Source organism: Dermacentor silvarum, chromosome 1 (genome assembly GCF_013339745.2).
Source record: "Dermacentor silvarum isolate Dsil-2018 chromosome 1, BIME_Dsil_1.4, whole genome shotgun sequence".
Classification (NCBI taxonomy): Eukaryota; Metazoa; Arthropoda; class Arachnida; order Ixodida; family Ixodidae; genus Dermacentor; species Dermacentor silvarum.
Genome location: NC_051154.1, coordinates 105,882,972 through 105,904,338, shown reverse-complemented (window position 1 = coordinate 105,904,338; position 21,367 = coordinate 105,882,972). Strand labels below are relative to the sequence as shown.

The following is a 21,367-nucleotide window of genomic DNA, read 5'->3' as shown; positions in this document are numbered from 1 at the left end:
ATGATGTTGTATTGTAAAGGTACGGGTTCCAGAGATGTAGCCAGGTCCTCCTTCGGTGGTGCCCGGGTGGGATGAGCTCAGGCTACAGTGTGCATGCTGGTTTCCACGGAGAGACTTGTGTCCTGAAGTTCATACTACTTCAACGTCTAAAGTTGGGGGCTTGTTTTAGGAGTCAGTGGGCAATGGAAGATATGCCTCTGGCATAGCTACGACAGGCTGCTTTGGAGTCGGTAAAGATGGTGACATGTCCATAAGTTTTACTAAGGGTAATGGTCTGGATGATGGCTGCCTCCTTTACTCACAGCTCACAGCTCGCAGTGCGAACTGGGAATGGGACTACCTCTTCGAAGTTACAGTTGATGACACTGGCCGTCACGGCTTCTCTTTGGAGTTCACTGCATGGCATCTGTGTACATAGTGTGTGGTGGGAAGGCTGTCGTATCTAGTCTGGAGAGTCTTGGTGCACGTTTGGCGACAGCCGGCATGGTGTCCCGGATGCATGTTTCTGGGGATGGGGGCTATCCTGATGTGCTCCTGGATGTGAAAGTTGCGTTTTTGAAGGTTTCTCCTACAATGGAGCAGTGCCATAACAGCATAGCGGCACACTGTAGGATCTGCCCTCTTTCTATATATATATATTTTTTCAAGTTTTAAATCAGACTGGTGTGTTCAATTATCTTTGTTTGATGTTCCCAAACACAGACATAGGCTCCTGAACTATGTCGAAATTCTATGTTACACTGATCTGCTAGCTGGTGTGAAAGGTTTCTTTTCTCAAGGGTGAGAAAACAAACTCAAAATTGCATAACTGAGGTAGGTGGGTTGTGGTTCTGTCTTTAGTGTGTTCAATTCATGCATGGTGCACATGCTGTCATTGGAACACTTCTGGCGGTGCCAGTGCAGCACACTGTGCACCCCTTTCAATTCTGTCGTACGAGTGTTATATGCAGAACACTTATCACTCCTGCTTTCTGACCTCGTAAACAGCTGAAAAGGTTCCCTGCTGTAAGGGTCCGCTTTTGCATCAAAAGTGAAGACTCTATTGCAGTGAACAGTTAGCAGTGAGTGAATTAAAAACACCCTTATGCTTTCTTTTTTATTGAGGTGAAATTTTAGCACCAATGTTTTCTTTTCATTGCAAGGTGTGTCGACATTACGTTTTTCAAGGGTATTGAAACCCTAATTATAGTAGTGTATGGTATGCGAACTATTACAATTGACTGCTGTTTGATCTCCTTGCATTGTGGCTGTAAAATCAATTGGTCAAACATCGCGGAGACGAAAAAGAACATGGGGTGCTTCAGCTCTATTATGGAGGAGTTGGACTGCTAGTTTAAGGTAGTGTCATGTTTTTTCAAGGTTAGAACAATAATATAACAACGGCTACATCTTAAACATTTAGCCCTTTCCATGAGTTATCTGAGTTGAGCACATACACGCACGCATGCGCCCACACACACACACACACAGAGAGAGAACACAAGCATGCAGAATAAAGCAAGTCCCAGCATGCTGCCTCTGAGATCAGAGGGCACTTAATCTCGCAGGTCATGTTGAGGAGCTGCGCATTCTGTCATGCATCACTTCCGGCAAGTGGTAATGGCAGCATGCTTTTTCAGTTTCGTTATGAAAAATGTATACTTTTGCGAGCCTTTTATGATGCATCCACCCATATTTTAAACGTAAAATTTTGCAGGAAGGCTGCTCTCTATCTACACTATCTGAAACTAGGATTTTTACGCTGCCCAAAATTTTGTTTCATTTGATCCATTGTATGAGAACACATAGTTTTTTTCTATTGTTTTTTGTTTAAATTTCTGTGTTCTATATGTCTGTGTTAGCGGGGTGCTTATAATTTTATGCTGTGCACTTTGTTAAATGTGTTAAAGGGGCCCTGAACCACTTTTATCGAAGTGCAGAATGACATTTGAAGTGAAAATATGCTATTTCAGAAATACTTTTCCGCAAAGAGTACTTCAGTGCATTCAGCAGAAGCGGAGTTCATCATCATCATCATCATCAGCCTATATTTTATGTTGATGATGATGATGATGAACACAGCCTCAGCTGTGCTCCCCTTCCTCCTTCAATGCCTTGCACTGCGAAGGCTACGGCGGAGTGGGGGGGGGGGGGGCCACAACGCTCCGCCTTCGTAATGTCACCGTGGCGTGCAGTTCAAATTTCATTTTGGATGTTAACGTAGACGCCACAAATTCCAATTTTGGTGCCTACGACACGCTAAACGTAAGCCAAACGCGGTCGTCCACGAGCCAGTGGACTCGTGGCGGCACCCTGCGGCGGCCGCGGTATAGCCAACCGCAGCAACCAATAGCAGCCGCGTATTGGAATGTGCTTTAGTACGTAATAAAGCACACAGAAGAGAGTGAGGGTCATGGCTTCTGTTGAAATGAGAGTGTTTGAGAGAAAGGTAACTTCGTGCTCCGCTTGCGAGCTCCACGCACCGCCTACGACAGCAAAACTTGACTGAGATGTTCACAGGGGCGTATGCTACCAGCGAACTATGTTATTTCACCAAGCCCAAGGGGTGGTTCATGGCCCCTTTAAGCTTTTATGGTCGCTTATACCAAAAAAAAACTTGGCTATATGTTTGAAATCAAATGTAAGCCTGTTGTGCTGACAAGTTTATTCTTGCTTGTTTACTTTTCCAGACAAAATGGTTGACAACAGTCGGTACAAGTTCCTGCGCTTTAAAATCAAGGAGACAAATGTCTTGCATGGATTTGCAGGATACTTTGATGCAGTGTTGTACAAAGATGTCACCCTGAGTAAGCTATTTTTCGCTCTTTACTGTGCTTGTGACCTAATACTGTGAAGTTGCTTGTAGTAGAGCAGCGCAAAGTGATGGAGCAAGACATGTTACGGTTTGGGTTAGCTGGATCAAAGTAATGAATTAGTGTGTTTGAAATTATCTTAATAATTCCTAATATAGTTAACCTCATGCAAGTTGCAGTAAATTATTTCACTTGCAACTTCCAGTGGAAAAAAAAAGCCATACCCCTCTTATTTTCCTAGATGGAAGCATTTTTGTTCGTCAGATAACATACTTCTAGTAATTAGATTTCTCATTCATTGCATAATGAGGGTTTCAGTGATCGCAGTGTGCCTTGAGGTAGTGTATGAGGCCAAATGGGCCAACTTCTAAGTTCCCTGCTTATAAGTTCACCTACTGCATGATGCTTGCAGGTGAAAGGATGTTTCCTACCGCTGCCATGGTCGTAAGTGGCAGTGGCTAAAACTCCCAAGGCTTAGGTATAAATACTAGGGGTGTGCACATATGTACTTGAATATCAGCGAATCGAATAGTGAATGTTAAAATAATTTCGATTTGCAAATTGAATATCTACTATTCGATGTATTCGGAGTAGAGACCCGTGTGGTGCCGCACGTGCGACAGAGCCCCTCGTGCTCAATGCAAGCACGAGGGGCTTCCAAGCAAGCATTTCACTTAGTTTTTGGTGCAAAAGGAGTGCCGAGGACGGGCTGCCCCGGCTGATGCGGTGCTGACTTTGTCACTGCGAGCGCTCCTCAATGCAAGGATCACACACAGCGGCAAAACGCTGCAATCGAATGTCAATCAAGCGAGCGTGGCGCAATCTTGCCATGACCCTTCAGATTTCAAAATCTTTGACAAGTGGCAAGTCACGCCAAACATGACAATGAAACGATGCGGACAGCGCCTGCTTTTTGCCATCTGCACTGGCTACGCATTGAGCGGTGACCGAGTTAGGTGATGCGCAGCCTATTCGTCTGTCGCGCAGATTGGCCTTGCGATAACCCACCTGCCATTAAGTGTGGATAGCCCTTCTGTATTTTGGAGGAAAACTGGAAAGCAAGACTTTCTATGCAATAAATAAATGATTGCCGCAAACCACAGGTCCACTAATAAATTGAGAACCTCATTTGTATTCGGTACAACAGAATGTCACTAATTAGTTTCAGAGGGGAAAAAAAAAGCTCTCCATTCTATTCAACAGAAATTTTATTGATAAAAAAAAATTTTACAGACCTTCATATACTAGAACTCGGCTGTAATCAGTGCTGGCATACTAATTTGGTGCTGCCTTTACTTTAATAAGAGTAGACGGCACTGTACATCTTGATTTCTCTGTACCTAAGTTACTGATATTGTGCTGCATTCTTGTTATGCAATGCTAGGACACTCCCGAGCATGTGCAGCATTGTATTTTCTTGCCCAAAAGTTGTGAGCATTAAAATTTTGTGAGAACAATTCTGATACTCTATTTGATATTCAGCTTTCTTTTCTTGAGTTGATTAAGTCGACTATTCGCTATTTGCACAACCCTAATATAAATACATATACTATGCAAATGTCTCGTATTTAGCCACGCTACAAATGCAACTGCCATGCTGTGCCTTTGTGGCTGTTATTTAGCAAAGCAATTATTACATGGATCGAGCACTGTACAAAATTGCCAAAAGCATGTCACTGCACAAAAACTATTCGAGCAGTATTTTGCAGGGGTGGGACTCCTGCGCCAAACTGCTCCAAACACAGAAAATTGACCGAAATTGTGCCACGCTGCACCAGAACGGCTTCGGCATGTGTGCTCCGGCAGTGGCCGCGAACAGCGAGCGGATTCGTTTTCCCAAAAAGAGTGCAGCCGATCACATTCCTCAGACCACGCGACGGCACCTCCCACACAGTTTCTCGTGATTTTCGCACTTATAACACTACTTTTCGGCGCTTCCAGCAAGCAGCCGGTGCACGCGTGCCCACTCCCGGCTGTTGTCACTGCTGTCGGAACGGCCAGGGCGGCTGTATTTAGAGTGTACTAGAATACGGTTGATTTGGCTGAGCGGCGCGGCGCTCCCTAGCTGATGCGCAAAACAACGGAAAGTTGGCTGAGGGCACTGGGAGCGAACTAGATATTATAGGGAGGCGCAGGCTACAGCGGATTCAGCGGACGGTCGTCTCTATCCACAGGGCCAGTATACCGTAAAACTATTCCAATCGGTTTTTATGCCTATATGGGCGAGGCGTGAGCCATTTTGACCCTTCAGGAAGGGCTAATGGCGGACTTGAAATAAAAAGTCGCAGTTTCGCCCGAAAGGCAAAGCATCGATTGCGATAGCACATTAGTAAACTGCTATACGAAGGATAGTACAAGTCGTAGTTTTATCGGCTGTATAAACTTGTAAACATTGGCTTACTAACTTGATTAACAAGCATGGTGTTACGCGTGCACAAGCAAACGGGAACACATCTCACTCGATGACTGCGGAAACTCGCTGTCTAAATGCTGGAGTAAGGAAGCGCGGCAGCAGCAGCTAGCGAATTGACCTTCGTGCTGCCTCTCGCTTCAACGCAAACTAAGTGGCGAAAATGCAGCGCGCACTAAGCTATGAGCACTCGCACTCTGTCCCCATCGCAGACCGCTTTCAAGATAGGGCCCATGCGGCATCGCCATATGCAGCAGCCGCCGGAGAACGCCCCCCTCCCTCCCTCCATTCCCCACACGGTGCCTTGTGTGCGACCGAAGACTGTGCGCTTCCTTCACACTTTCCTACCTTGCGCGTGAACTTGAGCCGCCATCGTCAGCTCACCCTGGCACGTTTTCACTCGCACATACAGCATACGGCGGGCAACGACGATGTTATCGCCCCTGGGCTTTATACGGAACATCTCGGTGACGACAAGGCAGAGATGCGCCTGGAGTGATCACATGATTGCTATCGCAATACAGACAGATTGGAATAGTTTTACGTTATACCAACCCAGGGTTGATTGCGGCTCTCAGGGTCTGCGGTGACATATTGTGACCCAGAAATTATGTGAGCGCGTCGATTGGACCGCATAATTTGAGAACATTTTTCGCTATCATCATGAGTGTCGGCGCGGGAATATATATTTCGATTTTAGTTCCACTGATGTTTTCCACTTTACAGGAAAACAAGCGCCATGCCGCCGCTCCACCCACTCTTGCATATTCAAATATGCTGTAGCTACAAAGCATGCTTCTGCTACGTGTTTTACGTTGGTTGATTCTCTGTTTTATCGTGGTTTCGCGAAGTGTGCTGCCATCTTCCATTATACAGTAGAATCCCGCTGTTACGTTTTTCACGGGACCGTAAAAAAAACGTAAGAGACGGGAAACGCAAGAGCCGGGAAACAGGAAAAATTGAGAAGTGGGAGTAGGTGTTGAACTGCACACAATATTATTGTAATTCTCACGTGTGACAAAAAGTAGTTTCGCCCGACAGCCGAAGTATCGATTGCGATGAGCTATACAAAGTAAGAATAGTAGTTTTATCGTCCGTATAAACTTGTAAACATTCGCTTATTAACTAATTAACAAACATGGTGTCAGCGTCCACAGGCAAACATGAACACATCACACTCGATGAGCGTGGACACGCGCAGTTAAGCGCCGCTGCAGAAGCGAGCGAAGTCACCTTCGTGCTGTTGTCTATCACTTCAACGCAAACTGAGCGCTGAGAACACGCAGCACGCACAAAGCTACGAGCCGCCGACGCACCTACACTGCGTAGACTCTGCCCCCACACAGATCGCTTTCAAGATAACGGCCCGCCAGAGCACAACGCTTCCCGATATCCCTCCCCCCTCGGTCCCTCGCCGGTGCCTCGAGCGCAATGGAAGGAGGCGCGCTTCCTCCCTGCTTTTCTTTCTTTTGTGCACGAGATGCGGTCGTCGGCTCCCCTCGCATGCTTTCACTCGCACATACAGCATACGTCTCGGGCGCGAAAGAAAGCATATGGCGCGCGACGGTGGCGTTACCACCCTTGGACTTTATACGGAACATCTATGAGCCAAAACCAATTTTAGGGCCGCAACGCGTCATAGACACCATCTTTAGATAGCAAATGCGGATCTCAAAGGCCTTACTTTTGCTGGCGGAAACTGAAAGCATATGGTGCGCGACGGTGGCGTTACCACCCTTGGACTTTATACCGAACATCTATGAGCCAAAACCAATTTTAGGGCCGCAACGCGTCATAGACACCATCTTTAGATAGCAAATGCGGATCTCAAAGGCCTTACTTTTGCTGGCGGAAACTGAAAATACGTAATAAGTGTCGCCCCTGGCACTTTGGACGGCCAACGCCATCGTCAAGCAACCAACCCAAGCAACATGAAAAGTCAAAATGGCCACTCTGCCCGGCGCGGTGTGGCAGTTTGCAACGTATGATGCGGGAACGGTCCCACAGTTGCGACGTAACAGCGGGGTTACCAATGCATTGGGTTCTATGGGAGCTGTGCCGAGACCGGCCGAAAACGTCGTAACAGCCGGGAAAACGGAGCACCCGGGAACGTAACAGCGGGGTTCTACTGTATCACCAAAATTCAGATTGGCTTGCTCCAACTGCTCCAAAATGAAATTTACACAGCTTCAAGCTGCTCCAAAATGTAATTTTTTCTGTGCCAAACTGCTCCAAAATGCAGTTTTAGTTGCTGCAAAAATTGCTCCCAAATGACTTTGGACAGTTCCACCCCTGTATTTTCTCATAATGTATGGTTCCCAGTTTCCGTGCACATACGCACAAAAATAGACAAACAGTAGCCGAAATTTGTTATGATGAAGTTCGCATCCAACACGAAAATATCTTCATTATATTTGATATCTGTTATGAGCCTACACGTTATGAAAAAAAGAAAGAAAAAGGGCATTCAAGTTTATGTGAAACGCAAGTATGATACCTCTGTGGGTGAGAAAAGGGTCTCCTGTGGATTTTAATGGTCCATCGGCGACATTTCGTGCCGCTACGTGTCACGAGAACAATAAATTACATACATGCATTTTGCACAGTTGCTAATACATGACTGTGCGATTGGTGTGATCACATGGCATTGACATGTTGGCTTGACGGGTCCGTCACATGGCGCAGGATTTTTGGTCGTCCTTGGTGCATTTCGGCAATGTTTGTTGGTTTGCGAAGTCATCAGCCAGTGACTTCTACCTCTTTTTTTCATATTTGTGCTGTGAACCGAACTTGTGGGCTGATCCAGGCATCACAATGCACTTCTCTGCTGCCAATCGTGGCTTGTAAAATAGTGTCTCGTGACTGTTATGGACGCACCTGGCCAGACATAGCAGATGACACCAGCCAGTTTGGCCAATTGGAGGGTGCTGCAAGGTCATGTGCATGTGGCAGCCAGTATGATTGTGCACTTTACGTATTTTTGGAGCTTCTTGTTTCTGTACAGCAAATAAGCGAATAGAGGTTGTTATGGTGAAAATTTGAAGTCGGAGAGTCGCTCTTTCGAACAAGACCCGGATGGCTGTGTTAGGAGCTGTGAAACGATTTCTGTGCTTTGCCAATATAATACCGTTTTAAGCGTCAGACTCCACATGAATTCGGCTCGTGAAAATCTTTTTTAAAGCTTTTGTACTCTTTTCCAGAGCAAAAATCTTGGTGAATTATTATTATCTATTCTATTGCACCAAGAACCTGGGTCTCCTCTTTAATTTAAAGGGACGCTTAATTGAATTCTAGGGTTTTACGTGCCAAAACCACAATTTGATTGTGAGGTACACCATAGTGGGGGGACTCTGGATTAATTTTGACCACCAGGGGATTTTTAACGTGCCCCCAAAACACGGGACATGGGCGTGTTAGCATTTCGCCCGCACTTGATGCGGCCACGGCCGCTAAGCGTCCGTGGTGGGTATTAAAGGGACACTTAAGAGAAACACTAAATCAGGTTAGACAGATGAAACTTCCTTTCACCTGCTGTGGTCACTTAGTTGCTTTGATGTTACGCGGTTAAGCATGAGGCCACGGGATCAAATCCCGGCCGCAGTGGCCGTATTTTGATGGAGGCAAAAAGGAACAACGCCCATGTAGCGTGCATTGGGAGCAGGTGGTCAAAATTAATCCAAAGTCCCGCAATAAGGCGTGCGTGCCTCATAATCAGTTTGTGAAATTTAATTTTCAATTTGTAAAACATCCTTTCAAAACTCTATTTTTGTTAATGTCATGATATCAGGTAGATTAGTAAAAAAAAAAATTGTCAAGCTTCCAGTTTGTTTTGATTATTATTTTGTGCCATTACCCCAGTGCCAGTTATGTCAGTATATGACGTGGATTTCAAAGCATTTTTTTTTGCATTTAGGCCGTTGTGGTGCAGTAAAAGTTATAAAAACTAGCTAAGTTTAGTCTTTGGCTCTTTTACAATACAGTGGTGTACCTCTTTGTCGATCGAAATTAAACTCGGCCTGGGCGTAAGCTGTAAAAATTACGTCATTGTGAGCTGGTGCAAGAGCTTCAAGGTGACGGCACCACTCATACTTCATTATTGTATCTTTTCTGGCTTACCAAGCCTATTCCCATGGTAAGAGTCGTTTCTTTGGTATTGTAGGAGGGTTATAACTACTGCATTTCAAATTATTTTTCTCTTTAGTGTCCCTTTAAGACATGATCTTGCCCAAACTAGCCCAATTTCAAGCTGTTGTGGTTAAATTATGCTTATTGAATGCAGCAAGCCCCACGTTTATTGGTTGACAGACTGTATTATTTTATTTTTTGTGGGACTACTAGAAAAACTGTCATTTTGACATAAAAGGCACTGCAGCTTTGGGTAAAGTAATCCGACAGTGTGTGCCTTGAAGTGCAGTGTCTGTTGTACTGCGTAAGATTTCTTTGCTCATTCAGAAGTGCCAATTCGTTTTTACAGTGTATTTCTTGGGTGATAGATTCACCTTACAGCTGTGCTTGACATGCCAAGTCCTTCATGCTCCATTCATTAGGTGCAGTGGCCAAGAAGTGATTTGTTCGTGGTAGTGCATATGTGCTGTCTGCTTTTAGTGCCACAAGTGTAATGCAAGAGTTACTTTGCTAATTAGTTACAATTGTTGCACAAACTGATTCTTTTTCTTACTCCTGCTGCTACAGGCATCTGTCCAAACTCCCATTCACCTGGCATGTTCAGCTGGTTTCCTATATTTTTCCCTATCAAGGTAGGACACCTTTATTGTTTTTTTCCGCTTCGTTTTTCTGATTGAACGCCCAATTCAGTCAAATCTCAATTACACAATCATAGTTGATTTGAATTTCCAGGCACTGCGAATTTTGATAAAGCTTCAGCCAAAATGGATTCTGTTTCGGTACGACTTGAATGCTCTACTGAGTGGTGTGAGTGATAGAAATTGCTGAGCTGCCATGAACCTCCAGAGTAAGAGGAGCATGGCAGCGATGTACAGTTGGTGACGTTGACATGTGAAACTGTGCCCTTCCACATTCCTGAAGAAGATGTGAGAACTTAGAAAAGCAGGTAACATAGTTGAAGGAATCGGCGCAAAGTTTTACTAATTTCACAAGTGTGTACTGGAAGACATCGAGGAGAAAAAGGTTTAGAAGCTTCTTTAACCCTTTCACTGCTGGGTTTTTTTTTCTGACTGCTCCTCACTCCCTGCCGGGTATTTTTTTTAATGTTGGTTCAGTGGAAATTTCATTCTAGTAATGCACCATGATACTCCACAGGACATGTGAAGATATTCATCAGCAGTTCTTGAATTTCTTCGTCCGTCAAAGCGCGGACGCACGTGGCGCGCTGACTCGCCATGGCTGCTGCGCTCTGCCGAGACGAAGCAACGCGGGTGTAAACACGTGCGCTGCATCTGTTGTCTAAAATTTAATTACAAGTTCTATGTGTTTAGGTGACCTCTCCATAGATGGCGGGAGATGAACGCAAATTAAAAATTTTTTTTGCACGAATTGTCTCGGGAGTGGCAGGGAGTGAGTTTAAAAAGCAACACGAGTATACTTGGGAGTAGCAGGGGGTGCGCGTGGGTGGTTTCACGAGTTATCTCGGTAGTGACAGTTTAAGGGTTAAGCAAAAGTAGTCACTATAAATAAACAATAATGTCTTATGTTATTTCGGGTTATAGAAATGTTTTTTGATGCCCCGAGAAATTCACATCAAGATTTTGCTGTAGTTTTATTTCATATTTTATTTCTTTAAGGACTCCACATGGGGTATTACATAAGGGGTGGGGTCAGAAAAAAAAAAAAGAATAACAATGCCGCATCTGTTTATATATACAGAAAAGGTTATTTAAATTTTCAGCGAATGATGATACACAGAAGATGTGGACGATATGTTGGGGAAGTCTGTTCCCATTTTTAGTTGCATGTGGAAAGAAGGAAGCGGAAAAAGTAACAGGTCAGGCACGTGGATGAAAAACTTGAAGGGTGTGGCTTGTGCGGTGAGAAATGATGCTGGCATGATGTAAGGTGCATAATTAAGTGATGAGTAATAGAACTTGTGGTACAGTAATAGAGTGGCTATGTGATGGCGAACTGCGAGAGGAAATATTGCAGATTTAGTTTTGATAGCTGAAACACTGACGTCATATGAATAAAAAGAATGGATGAACCTTTTAGCGCGATTTTCGACTGCTTCTAAATTGTTAATGAGGTTAACATGATGCGAGTTCCATATGGCAGATGCATATTCTAGTTTAGGTCGAATGAGTGACTTGTAAGCGAGCAATTTCACGTGATGTGGGATGAGGCGAAGATGCCGTTTAAGAAATCCCAGCATTTTGTTAGTCGATGATATCAGGTTAGCGGCATGTGAATTCCATGTTAGGTCATTAGATGGTTTGGTTGGTTTTCCTATGTTCACCATGTTAACAACATCACATACAAGAGACATGATTACAAGAGACACTTTGTTACTAAGGACAACTTTTTAGGTCCCTAGAGTAAGTTTTAGAAGAGACACAACCCAGATACAGATCTTCCATCCAACCTAGGATGGAACATCCTGTGCACAACTGCACTGAAGATAAAGCATGGGCCTGCATCCTAGAGACCGCAGAAGTTCCAGAATCTTTCGAGGAGTTTGTGTCTGCAGATGTAGACATTGTGTGCTCCTAAGAGCTTACAGATCATGCAATCCTCGCGCAAGTAAATGGTGCATGTGCCCTAGAAGATGAACCAGAGGAGGAGGACAGCGACGAGGACATTGCAGGGCAGAAAGTGTCGGCACTTGAGGCTCACGAACATCTAAAACCATTTTAAAGGTATTGTGAGCAACAGGAAGGCTTGTAAAGTAAAGTGCTTTACCTCCAAAGCTAATACAATCTGCAGTCACTAAAAAACATACTACTATGAATGACTTCACGCCATCCTGAGCAATTTCCTGTAGATGTGTTCCAACACTTTGATGCTGATGTATAATAAAGTGATCTAGTCTGTTTTCAAAAGATGAAGCGCCAACAGTAACAGCACATTAGGAAGGAACAAAGACAGGACAGGCGCTGAAAGGTAGCGCTGAAAGGTAGCGCCTGTCCTTTATTTGTTCCTTCCTAATGTGCTGTTACTGTTGGCGCTTCATCTTTTGAAAGCTATGCACCAACTAGCCCCACAACGTGTTTTACTGATCTAGTCTGACTACTCAGTGTTTTTAGAATTTTTGGTTACAACGAGACCTTGGTTACAAGAGTCAGGTTTCCCGGGTCCCTTGAGTGTCTCTTGTAATGAGGTTTTACTGTAATGTGATGCCTAAGTATTTGAAAGACCATACATATTCTGGGGATTCGTTAGCTATTTTGTACTGAAAGGTAAGAATCTTGTGTTCACGGGCACTGGAGAGGAGCTTGCATTTGCTAGGGTTAAGGGTCGTGACTCATGAGCCAATTTTCACACCATCGTTGAGTGCGGTTAAGATCCTGTTTAAGGGCTTCTTGATCAGTAGTGTTAGTTACTCGGGGTTAGATAACGCATTCGTCGGCAAACATTCGAATTTGGCAAGATACATGCAGCGGGAGGTCGTTAATATAAATCAAAAACAAAAGAAGGGTGAGAACGGAGTCTTGTGGGGACGCCTGATGTTACAGGAAAAGGATTGGAGGACTGGTTATTTATGGTGACTGATTGAGAGTGATTTGTTAAGAAGGCTTTGATCCACTGTAGTATGTTAAGATGTAGGTTTAACCGAGAGAGTTTTTGTATTAACCGTTGATGTGGAACTTAATATAATGCCTTAGCGTAATCCAGGAAAATGGCGTCAACCTGAAGGTTAGTGTCCAAGTCAGCATGTAAAAGTCAGCTGTGTTTCGCATGAATACCCTTTGCGGAAACTGTGCTAGGATGGATGGAAGAAATTGTTAGCGTCTAAGAAGTCCATAATGTGAGAGTATATGACATGTTCCATGATTTTGCAAGGGACGCTAGTCAGAGATATGGGACGGTTGTTTAGAGAATTTTTATCACCTGATTTGTAGAGCAGAACAACCTTCCCAATTTGCCAGTAATTCGGAATGAGACCTGTAGAAAGTGACTGTGAAAACAAGCTTCAAATACACTGCAGTATTACACTTCGTATTTTTTAGTAGTTTTGAGTTGATTTCATCGATGCCGGCTGACAAGGAAAGTTTCATTTTCTCAAATATGGACGAGATACCTTTTGTGTGGTATTAGTAGGTGGCATCCATGAAGGCGGGTTGCATTCTTGTGTGAAAACTTGAAAAAATTCGGTATTGAATATGTTAGCGCAGTCTGTGTTGGAGACTCGTTCACCCAATGCATGAGCGAGGTTGTTGGTGCAGGGTTGATGACTCACCAAAATTTCTTTGGATTATCGCATAGCATGCATGGCAGGTCGCTATTGAAAAATGAGTGTTTTGCGTCGGTGATCGCAGTGAAGTATTCTTTTTAGTCCGAGTAGAATTTTTTTCCATGCTTCGAGGTTTCCTTTTAGCTTAGCAGTGAAAAAAAAAAGCTTTTTATTTTCGTGTTTTTTAGTGTCTTAGAAAACCAACGTTTAGAGCGATTTTCACGAAACGTTATTCTGGGGATAAATCTTTCTGTTAGGTCCTGTAGTTTATTCTTAAATATCAACCAATTGCCGTTAACTGATATCTGGTCAAAATTGACTTCGAAGAGTGGGACAACGTTGCTCAGTTCGTGACTAATGGCATTGTAATTACCTTTGTCATACAAAGTGTCATATAGCACAAAACTCCTTGCAGCCTCTGCTATTTTGACTCCTGGATTGTCTTGAAATTACGCGGACACATGCATTGGGTTTAAAGGTGCAACTTGCTTCATTTGTATCATACAGCAGTGCCTTGCTTTATGCCATATGATACCATACTGCTGTGTCAGTTTTTTCCAGTATATTTGCTTTTTTGATTCATAGGCATGTCTAAGAATTGGGGGATACAAGTGCTAGGTTTATACGTACACCTTGCTTCTTTTGTCACATTTGTTTAAGCATTGTTGGAATAGCTTGCACTAGAACATTTAGTTGTTTGCTGTAGTTGCTCATTAAGAAGTGGAAGAGCAGCGGTAGGATTCCTGCCATATGCATTTTGGTCTAAAGCATATCTTCAAAATAATCCTATATTGTATAAATACGGTTGTGGTATTGACACTGCAGAGCTAAATTTGTGTGCCCTGCTTGAAAAAGGATTTGTGCCTTATAATACACAACTCATCTACAGAAGAGAGTAATTTCAGAGGTGGCAAATATAATTGATCTTGCTCCCCAGAGCTGTATTTATGCCTATAGTCGGGTACAACTTTAGAAGGCAGCTGGCATTTGCCCCTCAAAGGCAGATGCACACGAGCCTCCACCAATGGGCATGCACTCTAGGCTGACGTCATGACCCGTACGGCTGATGACCCCGCCGACGGAGAACATGGCAGCCCACGCTTCGAACTGGGCCGAGTCGCAGAAGCAATTGGCTGCCATGCTTCGGTCATCTGGGCGGAGCCTCTCCTGCCTTCTTAAGTTGTACCCGACTATAGTTATTGAACTGGTCTCCCAAAAAAGCTCACAGTGGGCAACATTATTAAAATGAGATAAAGCGCTATAGCCATGTATGGAAACAAAATAAACCTCATCAACACAATAAAAGCAGAAGTAGGGGGCCTCAGTCCACAGGGTGCATCTTTTGCGTGCACAGCCTGATTTGATGTACACACACAACACTCAAAAACCATTGTGCAGGTTATTAATGGCATCTCTAACCACTGGTGGTTTCTTTCTATCAACAGGAACCCATCCGTCTGCAAAAGGGTGCAACACTAGAGGTGCACTTTTGGCGGTGTGTGACTCCACGCAAAGTGTGGTACGAATGGCTGGTGTCAGAGCCAGAAGTAGGAACTGTCCACAATCCGTGTGGTCGCTCTTACACTATAGGGCTTTGACTAAACCTAACTGGTATGCAAAATAAACGCACAAGTTGCACGCAAGTTCTTGACATTTTGTTGCCACACCGTTAACTAACAGTATGATTAAAGTACTGATTTTCATTTTTACTGGAGCGTTTTGTGTAAATTTTTTAGTATATAACTTGAAAGTACACAAAGTATCCTTTCACTGCTTTTAAAAGTTTATAGTTCACACTGGGATTTCAGGCATAACAAAGGATAACTGTTTTGTTTGAACACAACTTTGGTGATGCCTAATGGTGAGCTTAAAGGCAAAACACAAAAAAAGTTTGGGTCGCATGAAAAGCATAGTTTCAGATAGTGTAGATACAGTGGAACCTCGTTGATACGATCTTCACGGGAACCGGAAAATAAAGCGTATAATCCGAAAATCGTATCGTCCAACATATTGTCCAGCCAAATCATATTATCGGGAAAAGGAAAAAAAAATCTATTATCCCGAAAAACGTATTACGCAGAATCGTATCAAGGAGGTTCCACTGTATATAGAAGCCTGTGTGCAAATGTTTACGTTTGAAATATAAGCGGATGTGTCACGAAAAGCTTGCAAAGATGTCTTTGATACTGAAACTGAAGGGCAGCATTACCAGCTTGCCGGCAGTGATACAGAACTTGGAACATTCAGACATTCAGAACCAGCATGGGTGCTTGGCACGGCCTCCGAGATTTGCCGGCACCAATGGTGCGCTGAAAGTCTTGGATACGATGTGCTGGGATTCGTGTCGCATTCACTAACCACCACATGCACACATTGTCTGCTATTTAAAGGCTGCTAATAAGACAATTACACAACTGCCAGCCCTGCAGCCTTGCTGGGATTGCTTCAATAGTATATACTACTCATTGAATGTAAATTATTAGGGGGTGTGTTAACATGGTAATTTTGAAACCGAACTGAAAACCTTTCAAATAATGAACACCCATTTTCACCAGTAATGTAAAGTGATCAGTTCTTGCTATATTCACAACATTATAGTATGCAAGCGTTGTTTATTAACACAAATGAAAGACAGATAAGCATTTCGATTATGTGAATTAAAAAACTCATTGGCGAGTGTGAATGGTAGCAGTTCAGCCGGAAGATTTTTGCTCTCTGAGCAACGTAATGCGCGTGTAACTTTTTAGGTTTCATGTTTACTATGGCCGCTGGGATGAAAATTGTCACATTTCTTCTAGTTTCATGCTTTATCGTGCACAGTTGACAATTTGAAATAGACGAACCCACTTATAACAATATTCAAGTGCCAAGAAAACCCCACTGTTATAATCAGTAATTGTTATAACTGGGTTGCATCCAAAATGCAGAGGGGATAAACATTTTAATTAAGGACAGAAAGAATACAGTCGAACTCACTTGTAGCATTACAGGTTTTAAGAATACTCGGATGTAACAATGAGCAGCTGCTGCACTGTGAACTTTTGTGTGTGTTTCATGGTAAAATAAACCACTTATTTAACTAAATGTAAATAAACCACTATAACAGTTAAATCTGGCTACGGGGTGTTTGTACTGAAAAGAAAAGAAATGCGAAATCCATTAAAAAATATGCAGCGGATCCTACGAGTTGGAATCTATATACAGCGAAGCTTTGTATGAGTGCCTGAAGAGTCGAAATACGAGTTTGTGTTTATTTAATTTCCGCACATAGTGACGCGGGAAGCTTTATTCGGGCATTGTAGAGAGGCTAATGCAATGCTGCCACAGATGCGAAAAGGGGAGCTTTCTGGTTCTTTGTTTTCTTTCCCACGCACGGTTGGCGCTGCCGCAGATGCGAGCGCCATGTGGTGGTGGTGCAAGAAATCTAGCGGCACACATACTCCGCTGTGATTGGTTGGCCTATTCTGTTGGATAACAGCCAGGCCACAGCACCCACGGTCACGAAACCCAGCGAGGTTCGCTAAGAAAAGCTTCACTTGTAAAAATGCGATCCGTTTCGCCACACCTGTCTTCATTGCCTCCTCTACCTTCCACCCCTCCGACATCTGTGAGAGAGGTAAGGGAGACGGAAGAGGAGCTTGCGAGGCTGGCGATGCAACAAAGGCGGCACGTGCAGGGTGCACGGCATAAAGGCGGGCGTTTTTGTTTGAGGCAGTGCGACGAAGGCTGTGGGGATGCTCAACTCTATCGCGCCTCCTGATGTTTTCCTCGCGTTGCAAGTGCACCGCAGGTAGTCTGTATTGTGCAGCGGTACAGAAGATGGCACTGGTTTTTCATTGCTAGCACCACCTGACGCCATGGATATGGGCAAAAAGGGAGCAAGCTTCTTTTTTGGGCTTGGAGTCAGCGGCACCCGTGAACTTGTCGTGCGCTCGTCAGCAGGCTTAGCGGGACAGTCTCGCGAAAGGCTCCATGATGGATGAACACAACTGAACACATGACCGTTCGCATGACTGTACACGTGAAAGATTAGCCATTAAGGGGGGACGCGGCTTTCGCATCGCGAAAAATGGCTAAAAAATCGATTTTTTGAAAATCACATTTTCAGTTTCTGTAACTCTTATTCTATCTGATTCCGAAATATCATCACTGAAAACCAAGTAGAAGTGCTCTAAAAAAATTGTATCAGCCAAGGTGCCGAAAAATTGCGTGGAAATCGCGAAAGAACGGCGTTTTTCAAGCCACGATATCTCCGGAACTATGGTCCCTTTATTCAAGGGACCATACCGGAACGGCGCAGCCGAGCGCCGCCATCTTGGTCTCGTTGGAAAGCGCATTTCTCCGTCTTCAAATCTGCCGCTTCAGCTATCTCCTCCATACAGAAACAAGCACACAAAAAGCAAATGATTGAAGGTCGTGCCGGAGCCACCGATTAGCCGCGCCCGCCACGTGACCCCAGCGCGGTTCGCCATTGGTCCGGTGCTCGCTCCGTGATGGCGTCGTCTGCTCCGCTTGTTGCGGTCTCTTCGCGAGCTCCGGACAGTTTCCGTAATGGTGGTGGTGGTAAAACTTTATTTCCCAAAGAAGGGGTCCTGAAGGACACTTGGCGTAATCTCGACGAGTGTTAAAGCGGGCGCTACGCGGACATCGCAGTAGCGTGGCCGATCCCGCTTTTTGTGGACGTCTCAGACTCGCGGCTAAGCATTCCGAGCATCGGTGACGCGAACTTCGCGACCGAGCTTCGGGCACGGAATGCTCGGACACGCGGCTAAGCCTTTCGCGCGTAGGCGTCTCCGACTCGGCGATGAAGCACATCGCGCGCGGACTTCTCGGATCCTTGCCTAAGCATTTCGTGCGTTGGCGCCTCCGACTGCGCGACTAAGCAAATCGAGCGTCGACTCCTCAAGCCCGCGGCTACGCATTTCGCGCGTCGGCACATCGCTCAACAAGGGTCGACTCCTCGGACCCGCGGCTACGCACTTCGTGCGTCGGCACCTCGAGCGTCGACTCCTCGAGCCCGCGGCTAGGCATTTCGCGTGTCGGCACATCGCTCATGGAGTGTCGACACCTCGAGCGTCTATTCCTCGGACCCGCGGCTAGACATTTCGCGCATCGGATCCTCGGACTGCGCGATTGAGCTTACCGAGCGTTCGGACCCGCGACCAGGCATTTCGCGCATCGGCACCTCGGACTGCGCGACTAAGCTCGTCGAGCGTCTATTCCGCGGACCCGCGACCAGGCATTTCGCACATCGGCACCTGGGACCCGCGGCTTAGCACATCGAGCGCCGACTCTGTTATCGTAATGCCACGATATCTCGTAACAATACCTATCATACCACCCCTTCATAAAGAGAACCTCATCATGAGCTCTGTTCACTAGGCCACTTGGGCTGGCACAGACACCTGGCTGCAGAAGTGAGGCATGATACAAAAGTACAGACTGGAAAGCACCTAGCAGCTGCATTGCTGCCTCTCTATCAGTGGCTCTCCTAACATCCACAGCCATTGTCAATGGAAGATGATTCAGAAGGCTGCTGAGAGCCTTCATTCAGTAACATGGTCGATTCTACCAAAAGAAAACAATGCCTCACTGACTGCACTATAGGCTGCTATCAATGAGGCAGTCTGCAGATACAACGCTAGAACTACTGTATATTTATGCCCACATAGTTCTGCACCTCACTTGGTTTGAAACCCAGGCACCATGCTCTTTGTAGAGCAGCAGTAAAGAATGCCATACAAACATGAAAAAGGCAGAACGAAGGCTCAGCAGACCAGAGGCCACATGTCCAAGAAGCCCCACGTCACAAAACTCATCAAAGATTACAACTGGTGCGTTTTAGAGAACTGAAGAGAAGGTGCAACTTTAAGAGCCGTTTTCTCAAAACTGTTTTTTCGCCTTTCTGCTCAGTTTCTGGAGCTAATTTCTTCGTTACCGTTTAGCCTATTTTGATTGTTGTTTTTTTGTCACGTTCCTTGGACTACTGTGCAGGTCGAGACAGTCTCGCATTTTTATCTTGACATTTTATAAATTTATGGCGTGGCTATTCGTTCACCGCGAAAGTGTGCTTAGTGCGAAGGTAACTTGAAAAATGACTATCTAAAAAATTTGTGTTGCGAAAAAAAAAAAAAGTAAGACTGTCACGACCTTCAGCACGCATTGAGCTATGCAGTCAATACTCAACGAGCCTTCCATCATGTTTTTTAAGCTCCCCAGGCCCTCCAGAAAGTTCAAGAGAGAAAACTTCTGCTGAATAAAATGCTCTCAAGTATCACTCTGAAACTTTTATGGAAGTATTAGGGAGACATTCTAAACATTTGTGCAAATTTTCATCAAAATCCATGAAGAAATCAGGAAGTTGATTTTCAAAGCCACGTCCCCCCTTAAAGCATGGCGCTGGATGAAAAAAAAATTGCCTGTGGCTTAACTCAGTTATGCCTGGGTGTGCATAACGAGAGGTACGGTTAATGTTATTGTTTAGCTTGGTGTTTCATTCCGTCGTTGATCCGCGGCCCTGGCACGAGATTCCGAACTAGATGACGAACCATCCTCCTCTGAATGCACTTGCCTGGCCGCTTCGTACTTGCGAGGCTTCTCGAGGCGTGCAGCTCGTTCTTCCTCAGTCTCCTTGGTTCGCTGCCTCCTCTTGGATTCGTTCCGACGACGAAGCTTGGCTTCTTTCACTCTCTCCGACTCACTTTCCATATCTGCCGACGAATCTCACCGAGCTGCCCCTTCTATATACAGTAAAAGCTCGATGATACGAATCTCACGGGGTCACGAAAAATATTCGTATTAGCCGAAATTCGTATCATCGAAACACAATTAAAACTACTGTCGAATCTCGATAATTCGAACTCGAAGGGGCCCGAAAATTTGTTCGAATTAAAAGGACGTATTTTTGAAGTATTCGTGCACCATAGCACGATGCACGAACGGTGCGAGTCGTGAAATATCGCGGCGCGCAAGCGCATAGCAAGCGCGGGCCACGAAACTGCCCACGCCGGCTCAGGGTCACTTCCCGATAACGACAGAAAACGAAGCTTCAGGGAGCGAGCGAGCGGCGCCGGCACACGGGTGCGCGCGGAGACCGTCGAAGGTGAGGGAGGAGGGCGGCAGGGAAGCGGATTTGGCCGCCTCAACTCCGCCGCTTCGGTGGCTCCCCTCGCCCTCCCTCTCAACTCCCTCGTAGCTCTCTCACCTTCGACTCCGTGCGCGCCCGCCGCCGTGCTGGCGCCAGCTTATTTTAGCCGCCCCCTGAAGTTTCGTTTTCTGCCGTTATCGGGAAGCGAGCGTTTGCGGGCGTGGCAGTTTCGTTGGCCCGACTGTGCCTCCGCCGCTGCTTCCCTCTGCGCTGCTGCCGCAGCGTGCAAGGTCAACATGTGACTAGAAAATAGAGGAGAAGGGTTCACTGCCATTTTATCCGCGTGGCTGAGACGTCGGCACTAGTGTGTGCTAGAATACGGTTGTCTAGAACACTCTAGTCGGCACGTACACGCTTGTTCCGGCGCGATGCAGAAACGGCGACCTTGCAATTTGAGAGAGGGGGAAATTTCCGCCGCGGGTTATTTCTTTTTTTTTTTCCCGTTCCTTCGCGCGCGGCATTGAGGGGTCTCCTGAGCTTTTGCTCTTGGCGGTGTCGGAGCAATGCCGGTCGGAGGCGCCGCCGCGTTATTTGGCGCGCTGCTAAGAGCATTGTCGGTACGCGGTATGTTCGAAATAAGCGTGTTCGAATTAACGAGATTCGACTGTAGCTAAATTAAAGTCAGAGGTGAACTCACTCAGGCACATGTACGTAAA

At 45.4% G+C, this 21,367-nt stretch overlaps 1 protein-coding gene across 2 annotated transcripts in view; it reads left to right on the top strand.

Annotated features, from left to right (window-relative positions):
- Positions 1-15,273, top strand: part of LOC119434241 (protein arginine N-methyltransferase 5-like) — a 106,385-nt gene extending 91,112 nt beyond the window's left edge. For both annotated transcript variants that reach the window (XM_037701495.2, XM_037701494.2), the window contains exons 15-17: positions 2,670-2,786; positions 9,895-9,959; positions 15,010-15,273. In XM_037701495.2, the coding sequence (XP_037557423.2) occupies positions 2,670-2,786; positions 9,895-9,959; positions 15,010-15,162 (335 nt within the window). In that variant the 3' untranslated portion in view covers positions 15,163-15,273. The remainder of the gene's footprint in view (positions 1-2,669; positions 2,787-9,894; positions 9,960-15,009) is intronic.
- Positions 15,274-21,367: the final 6,094 nt, after the last annotated feature.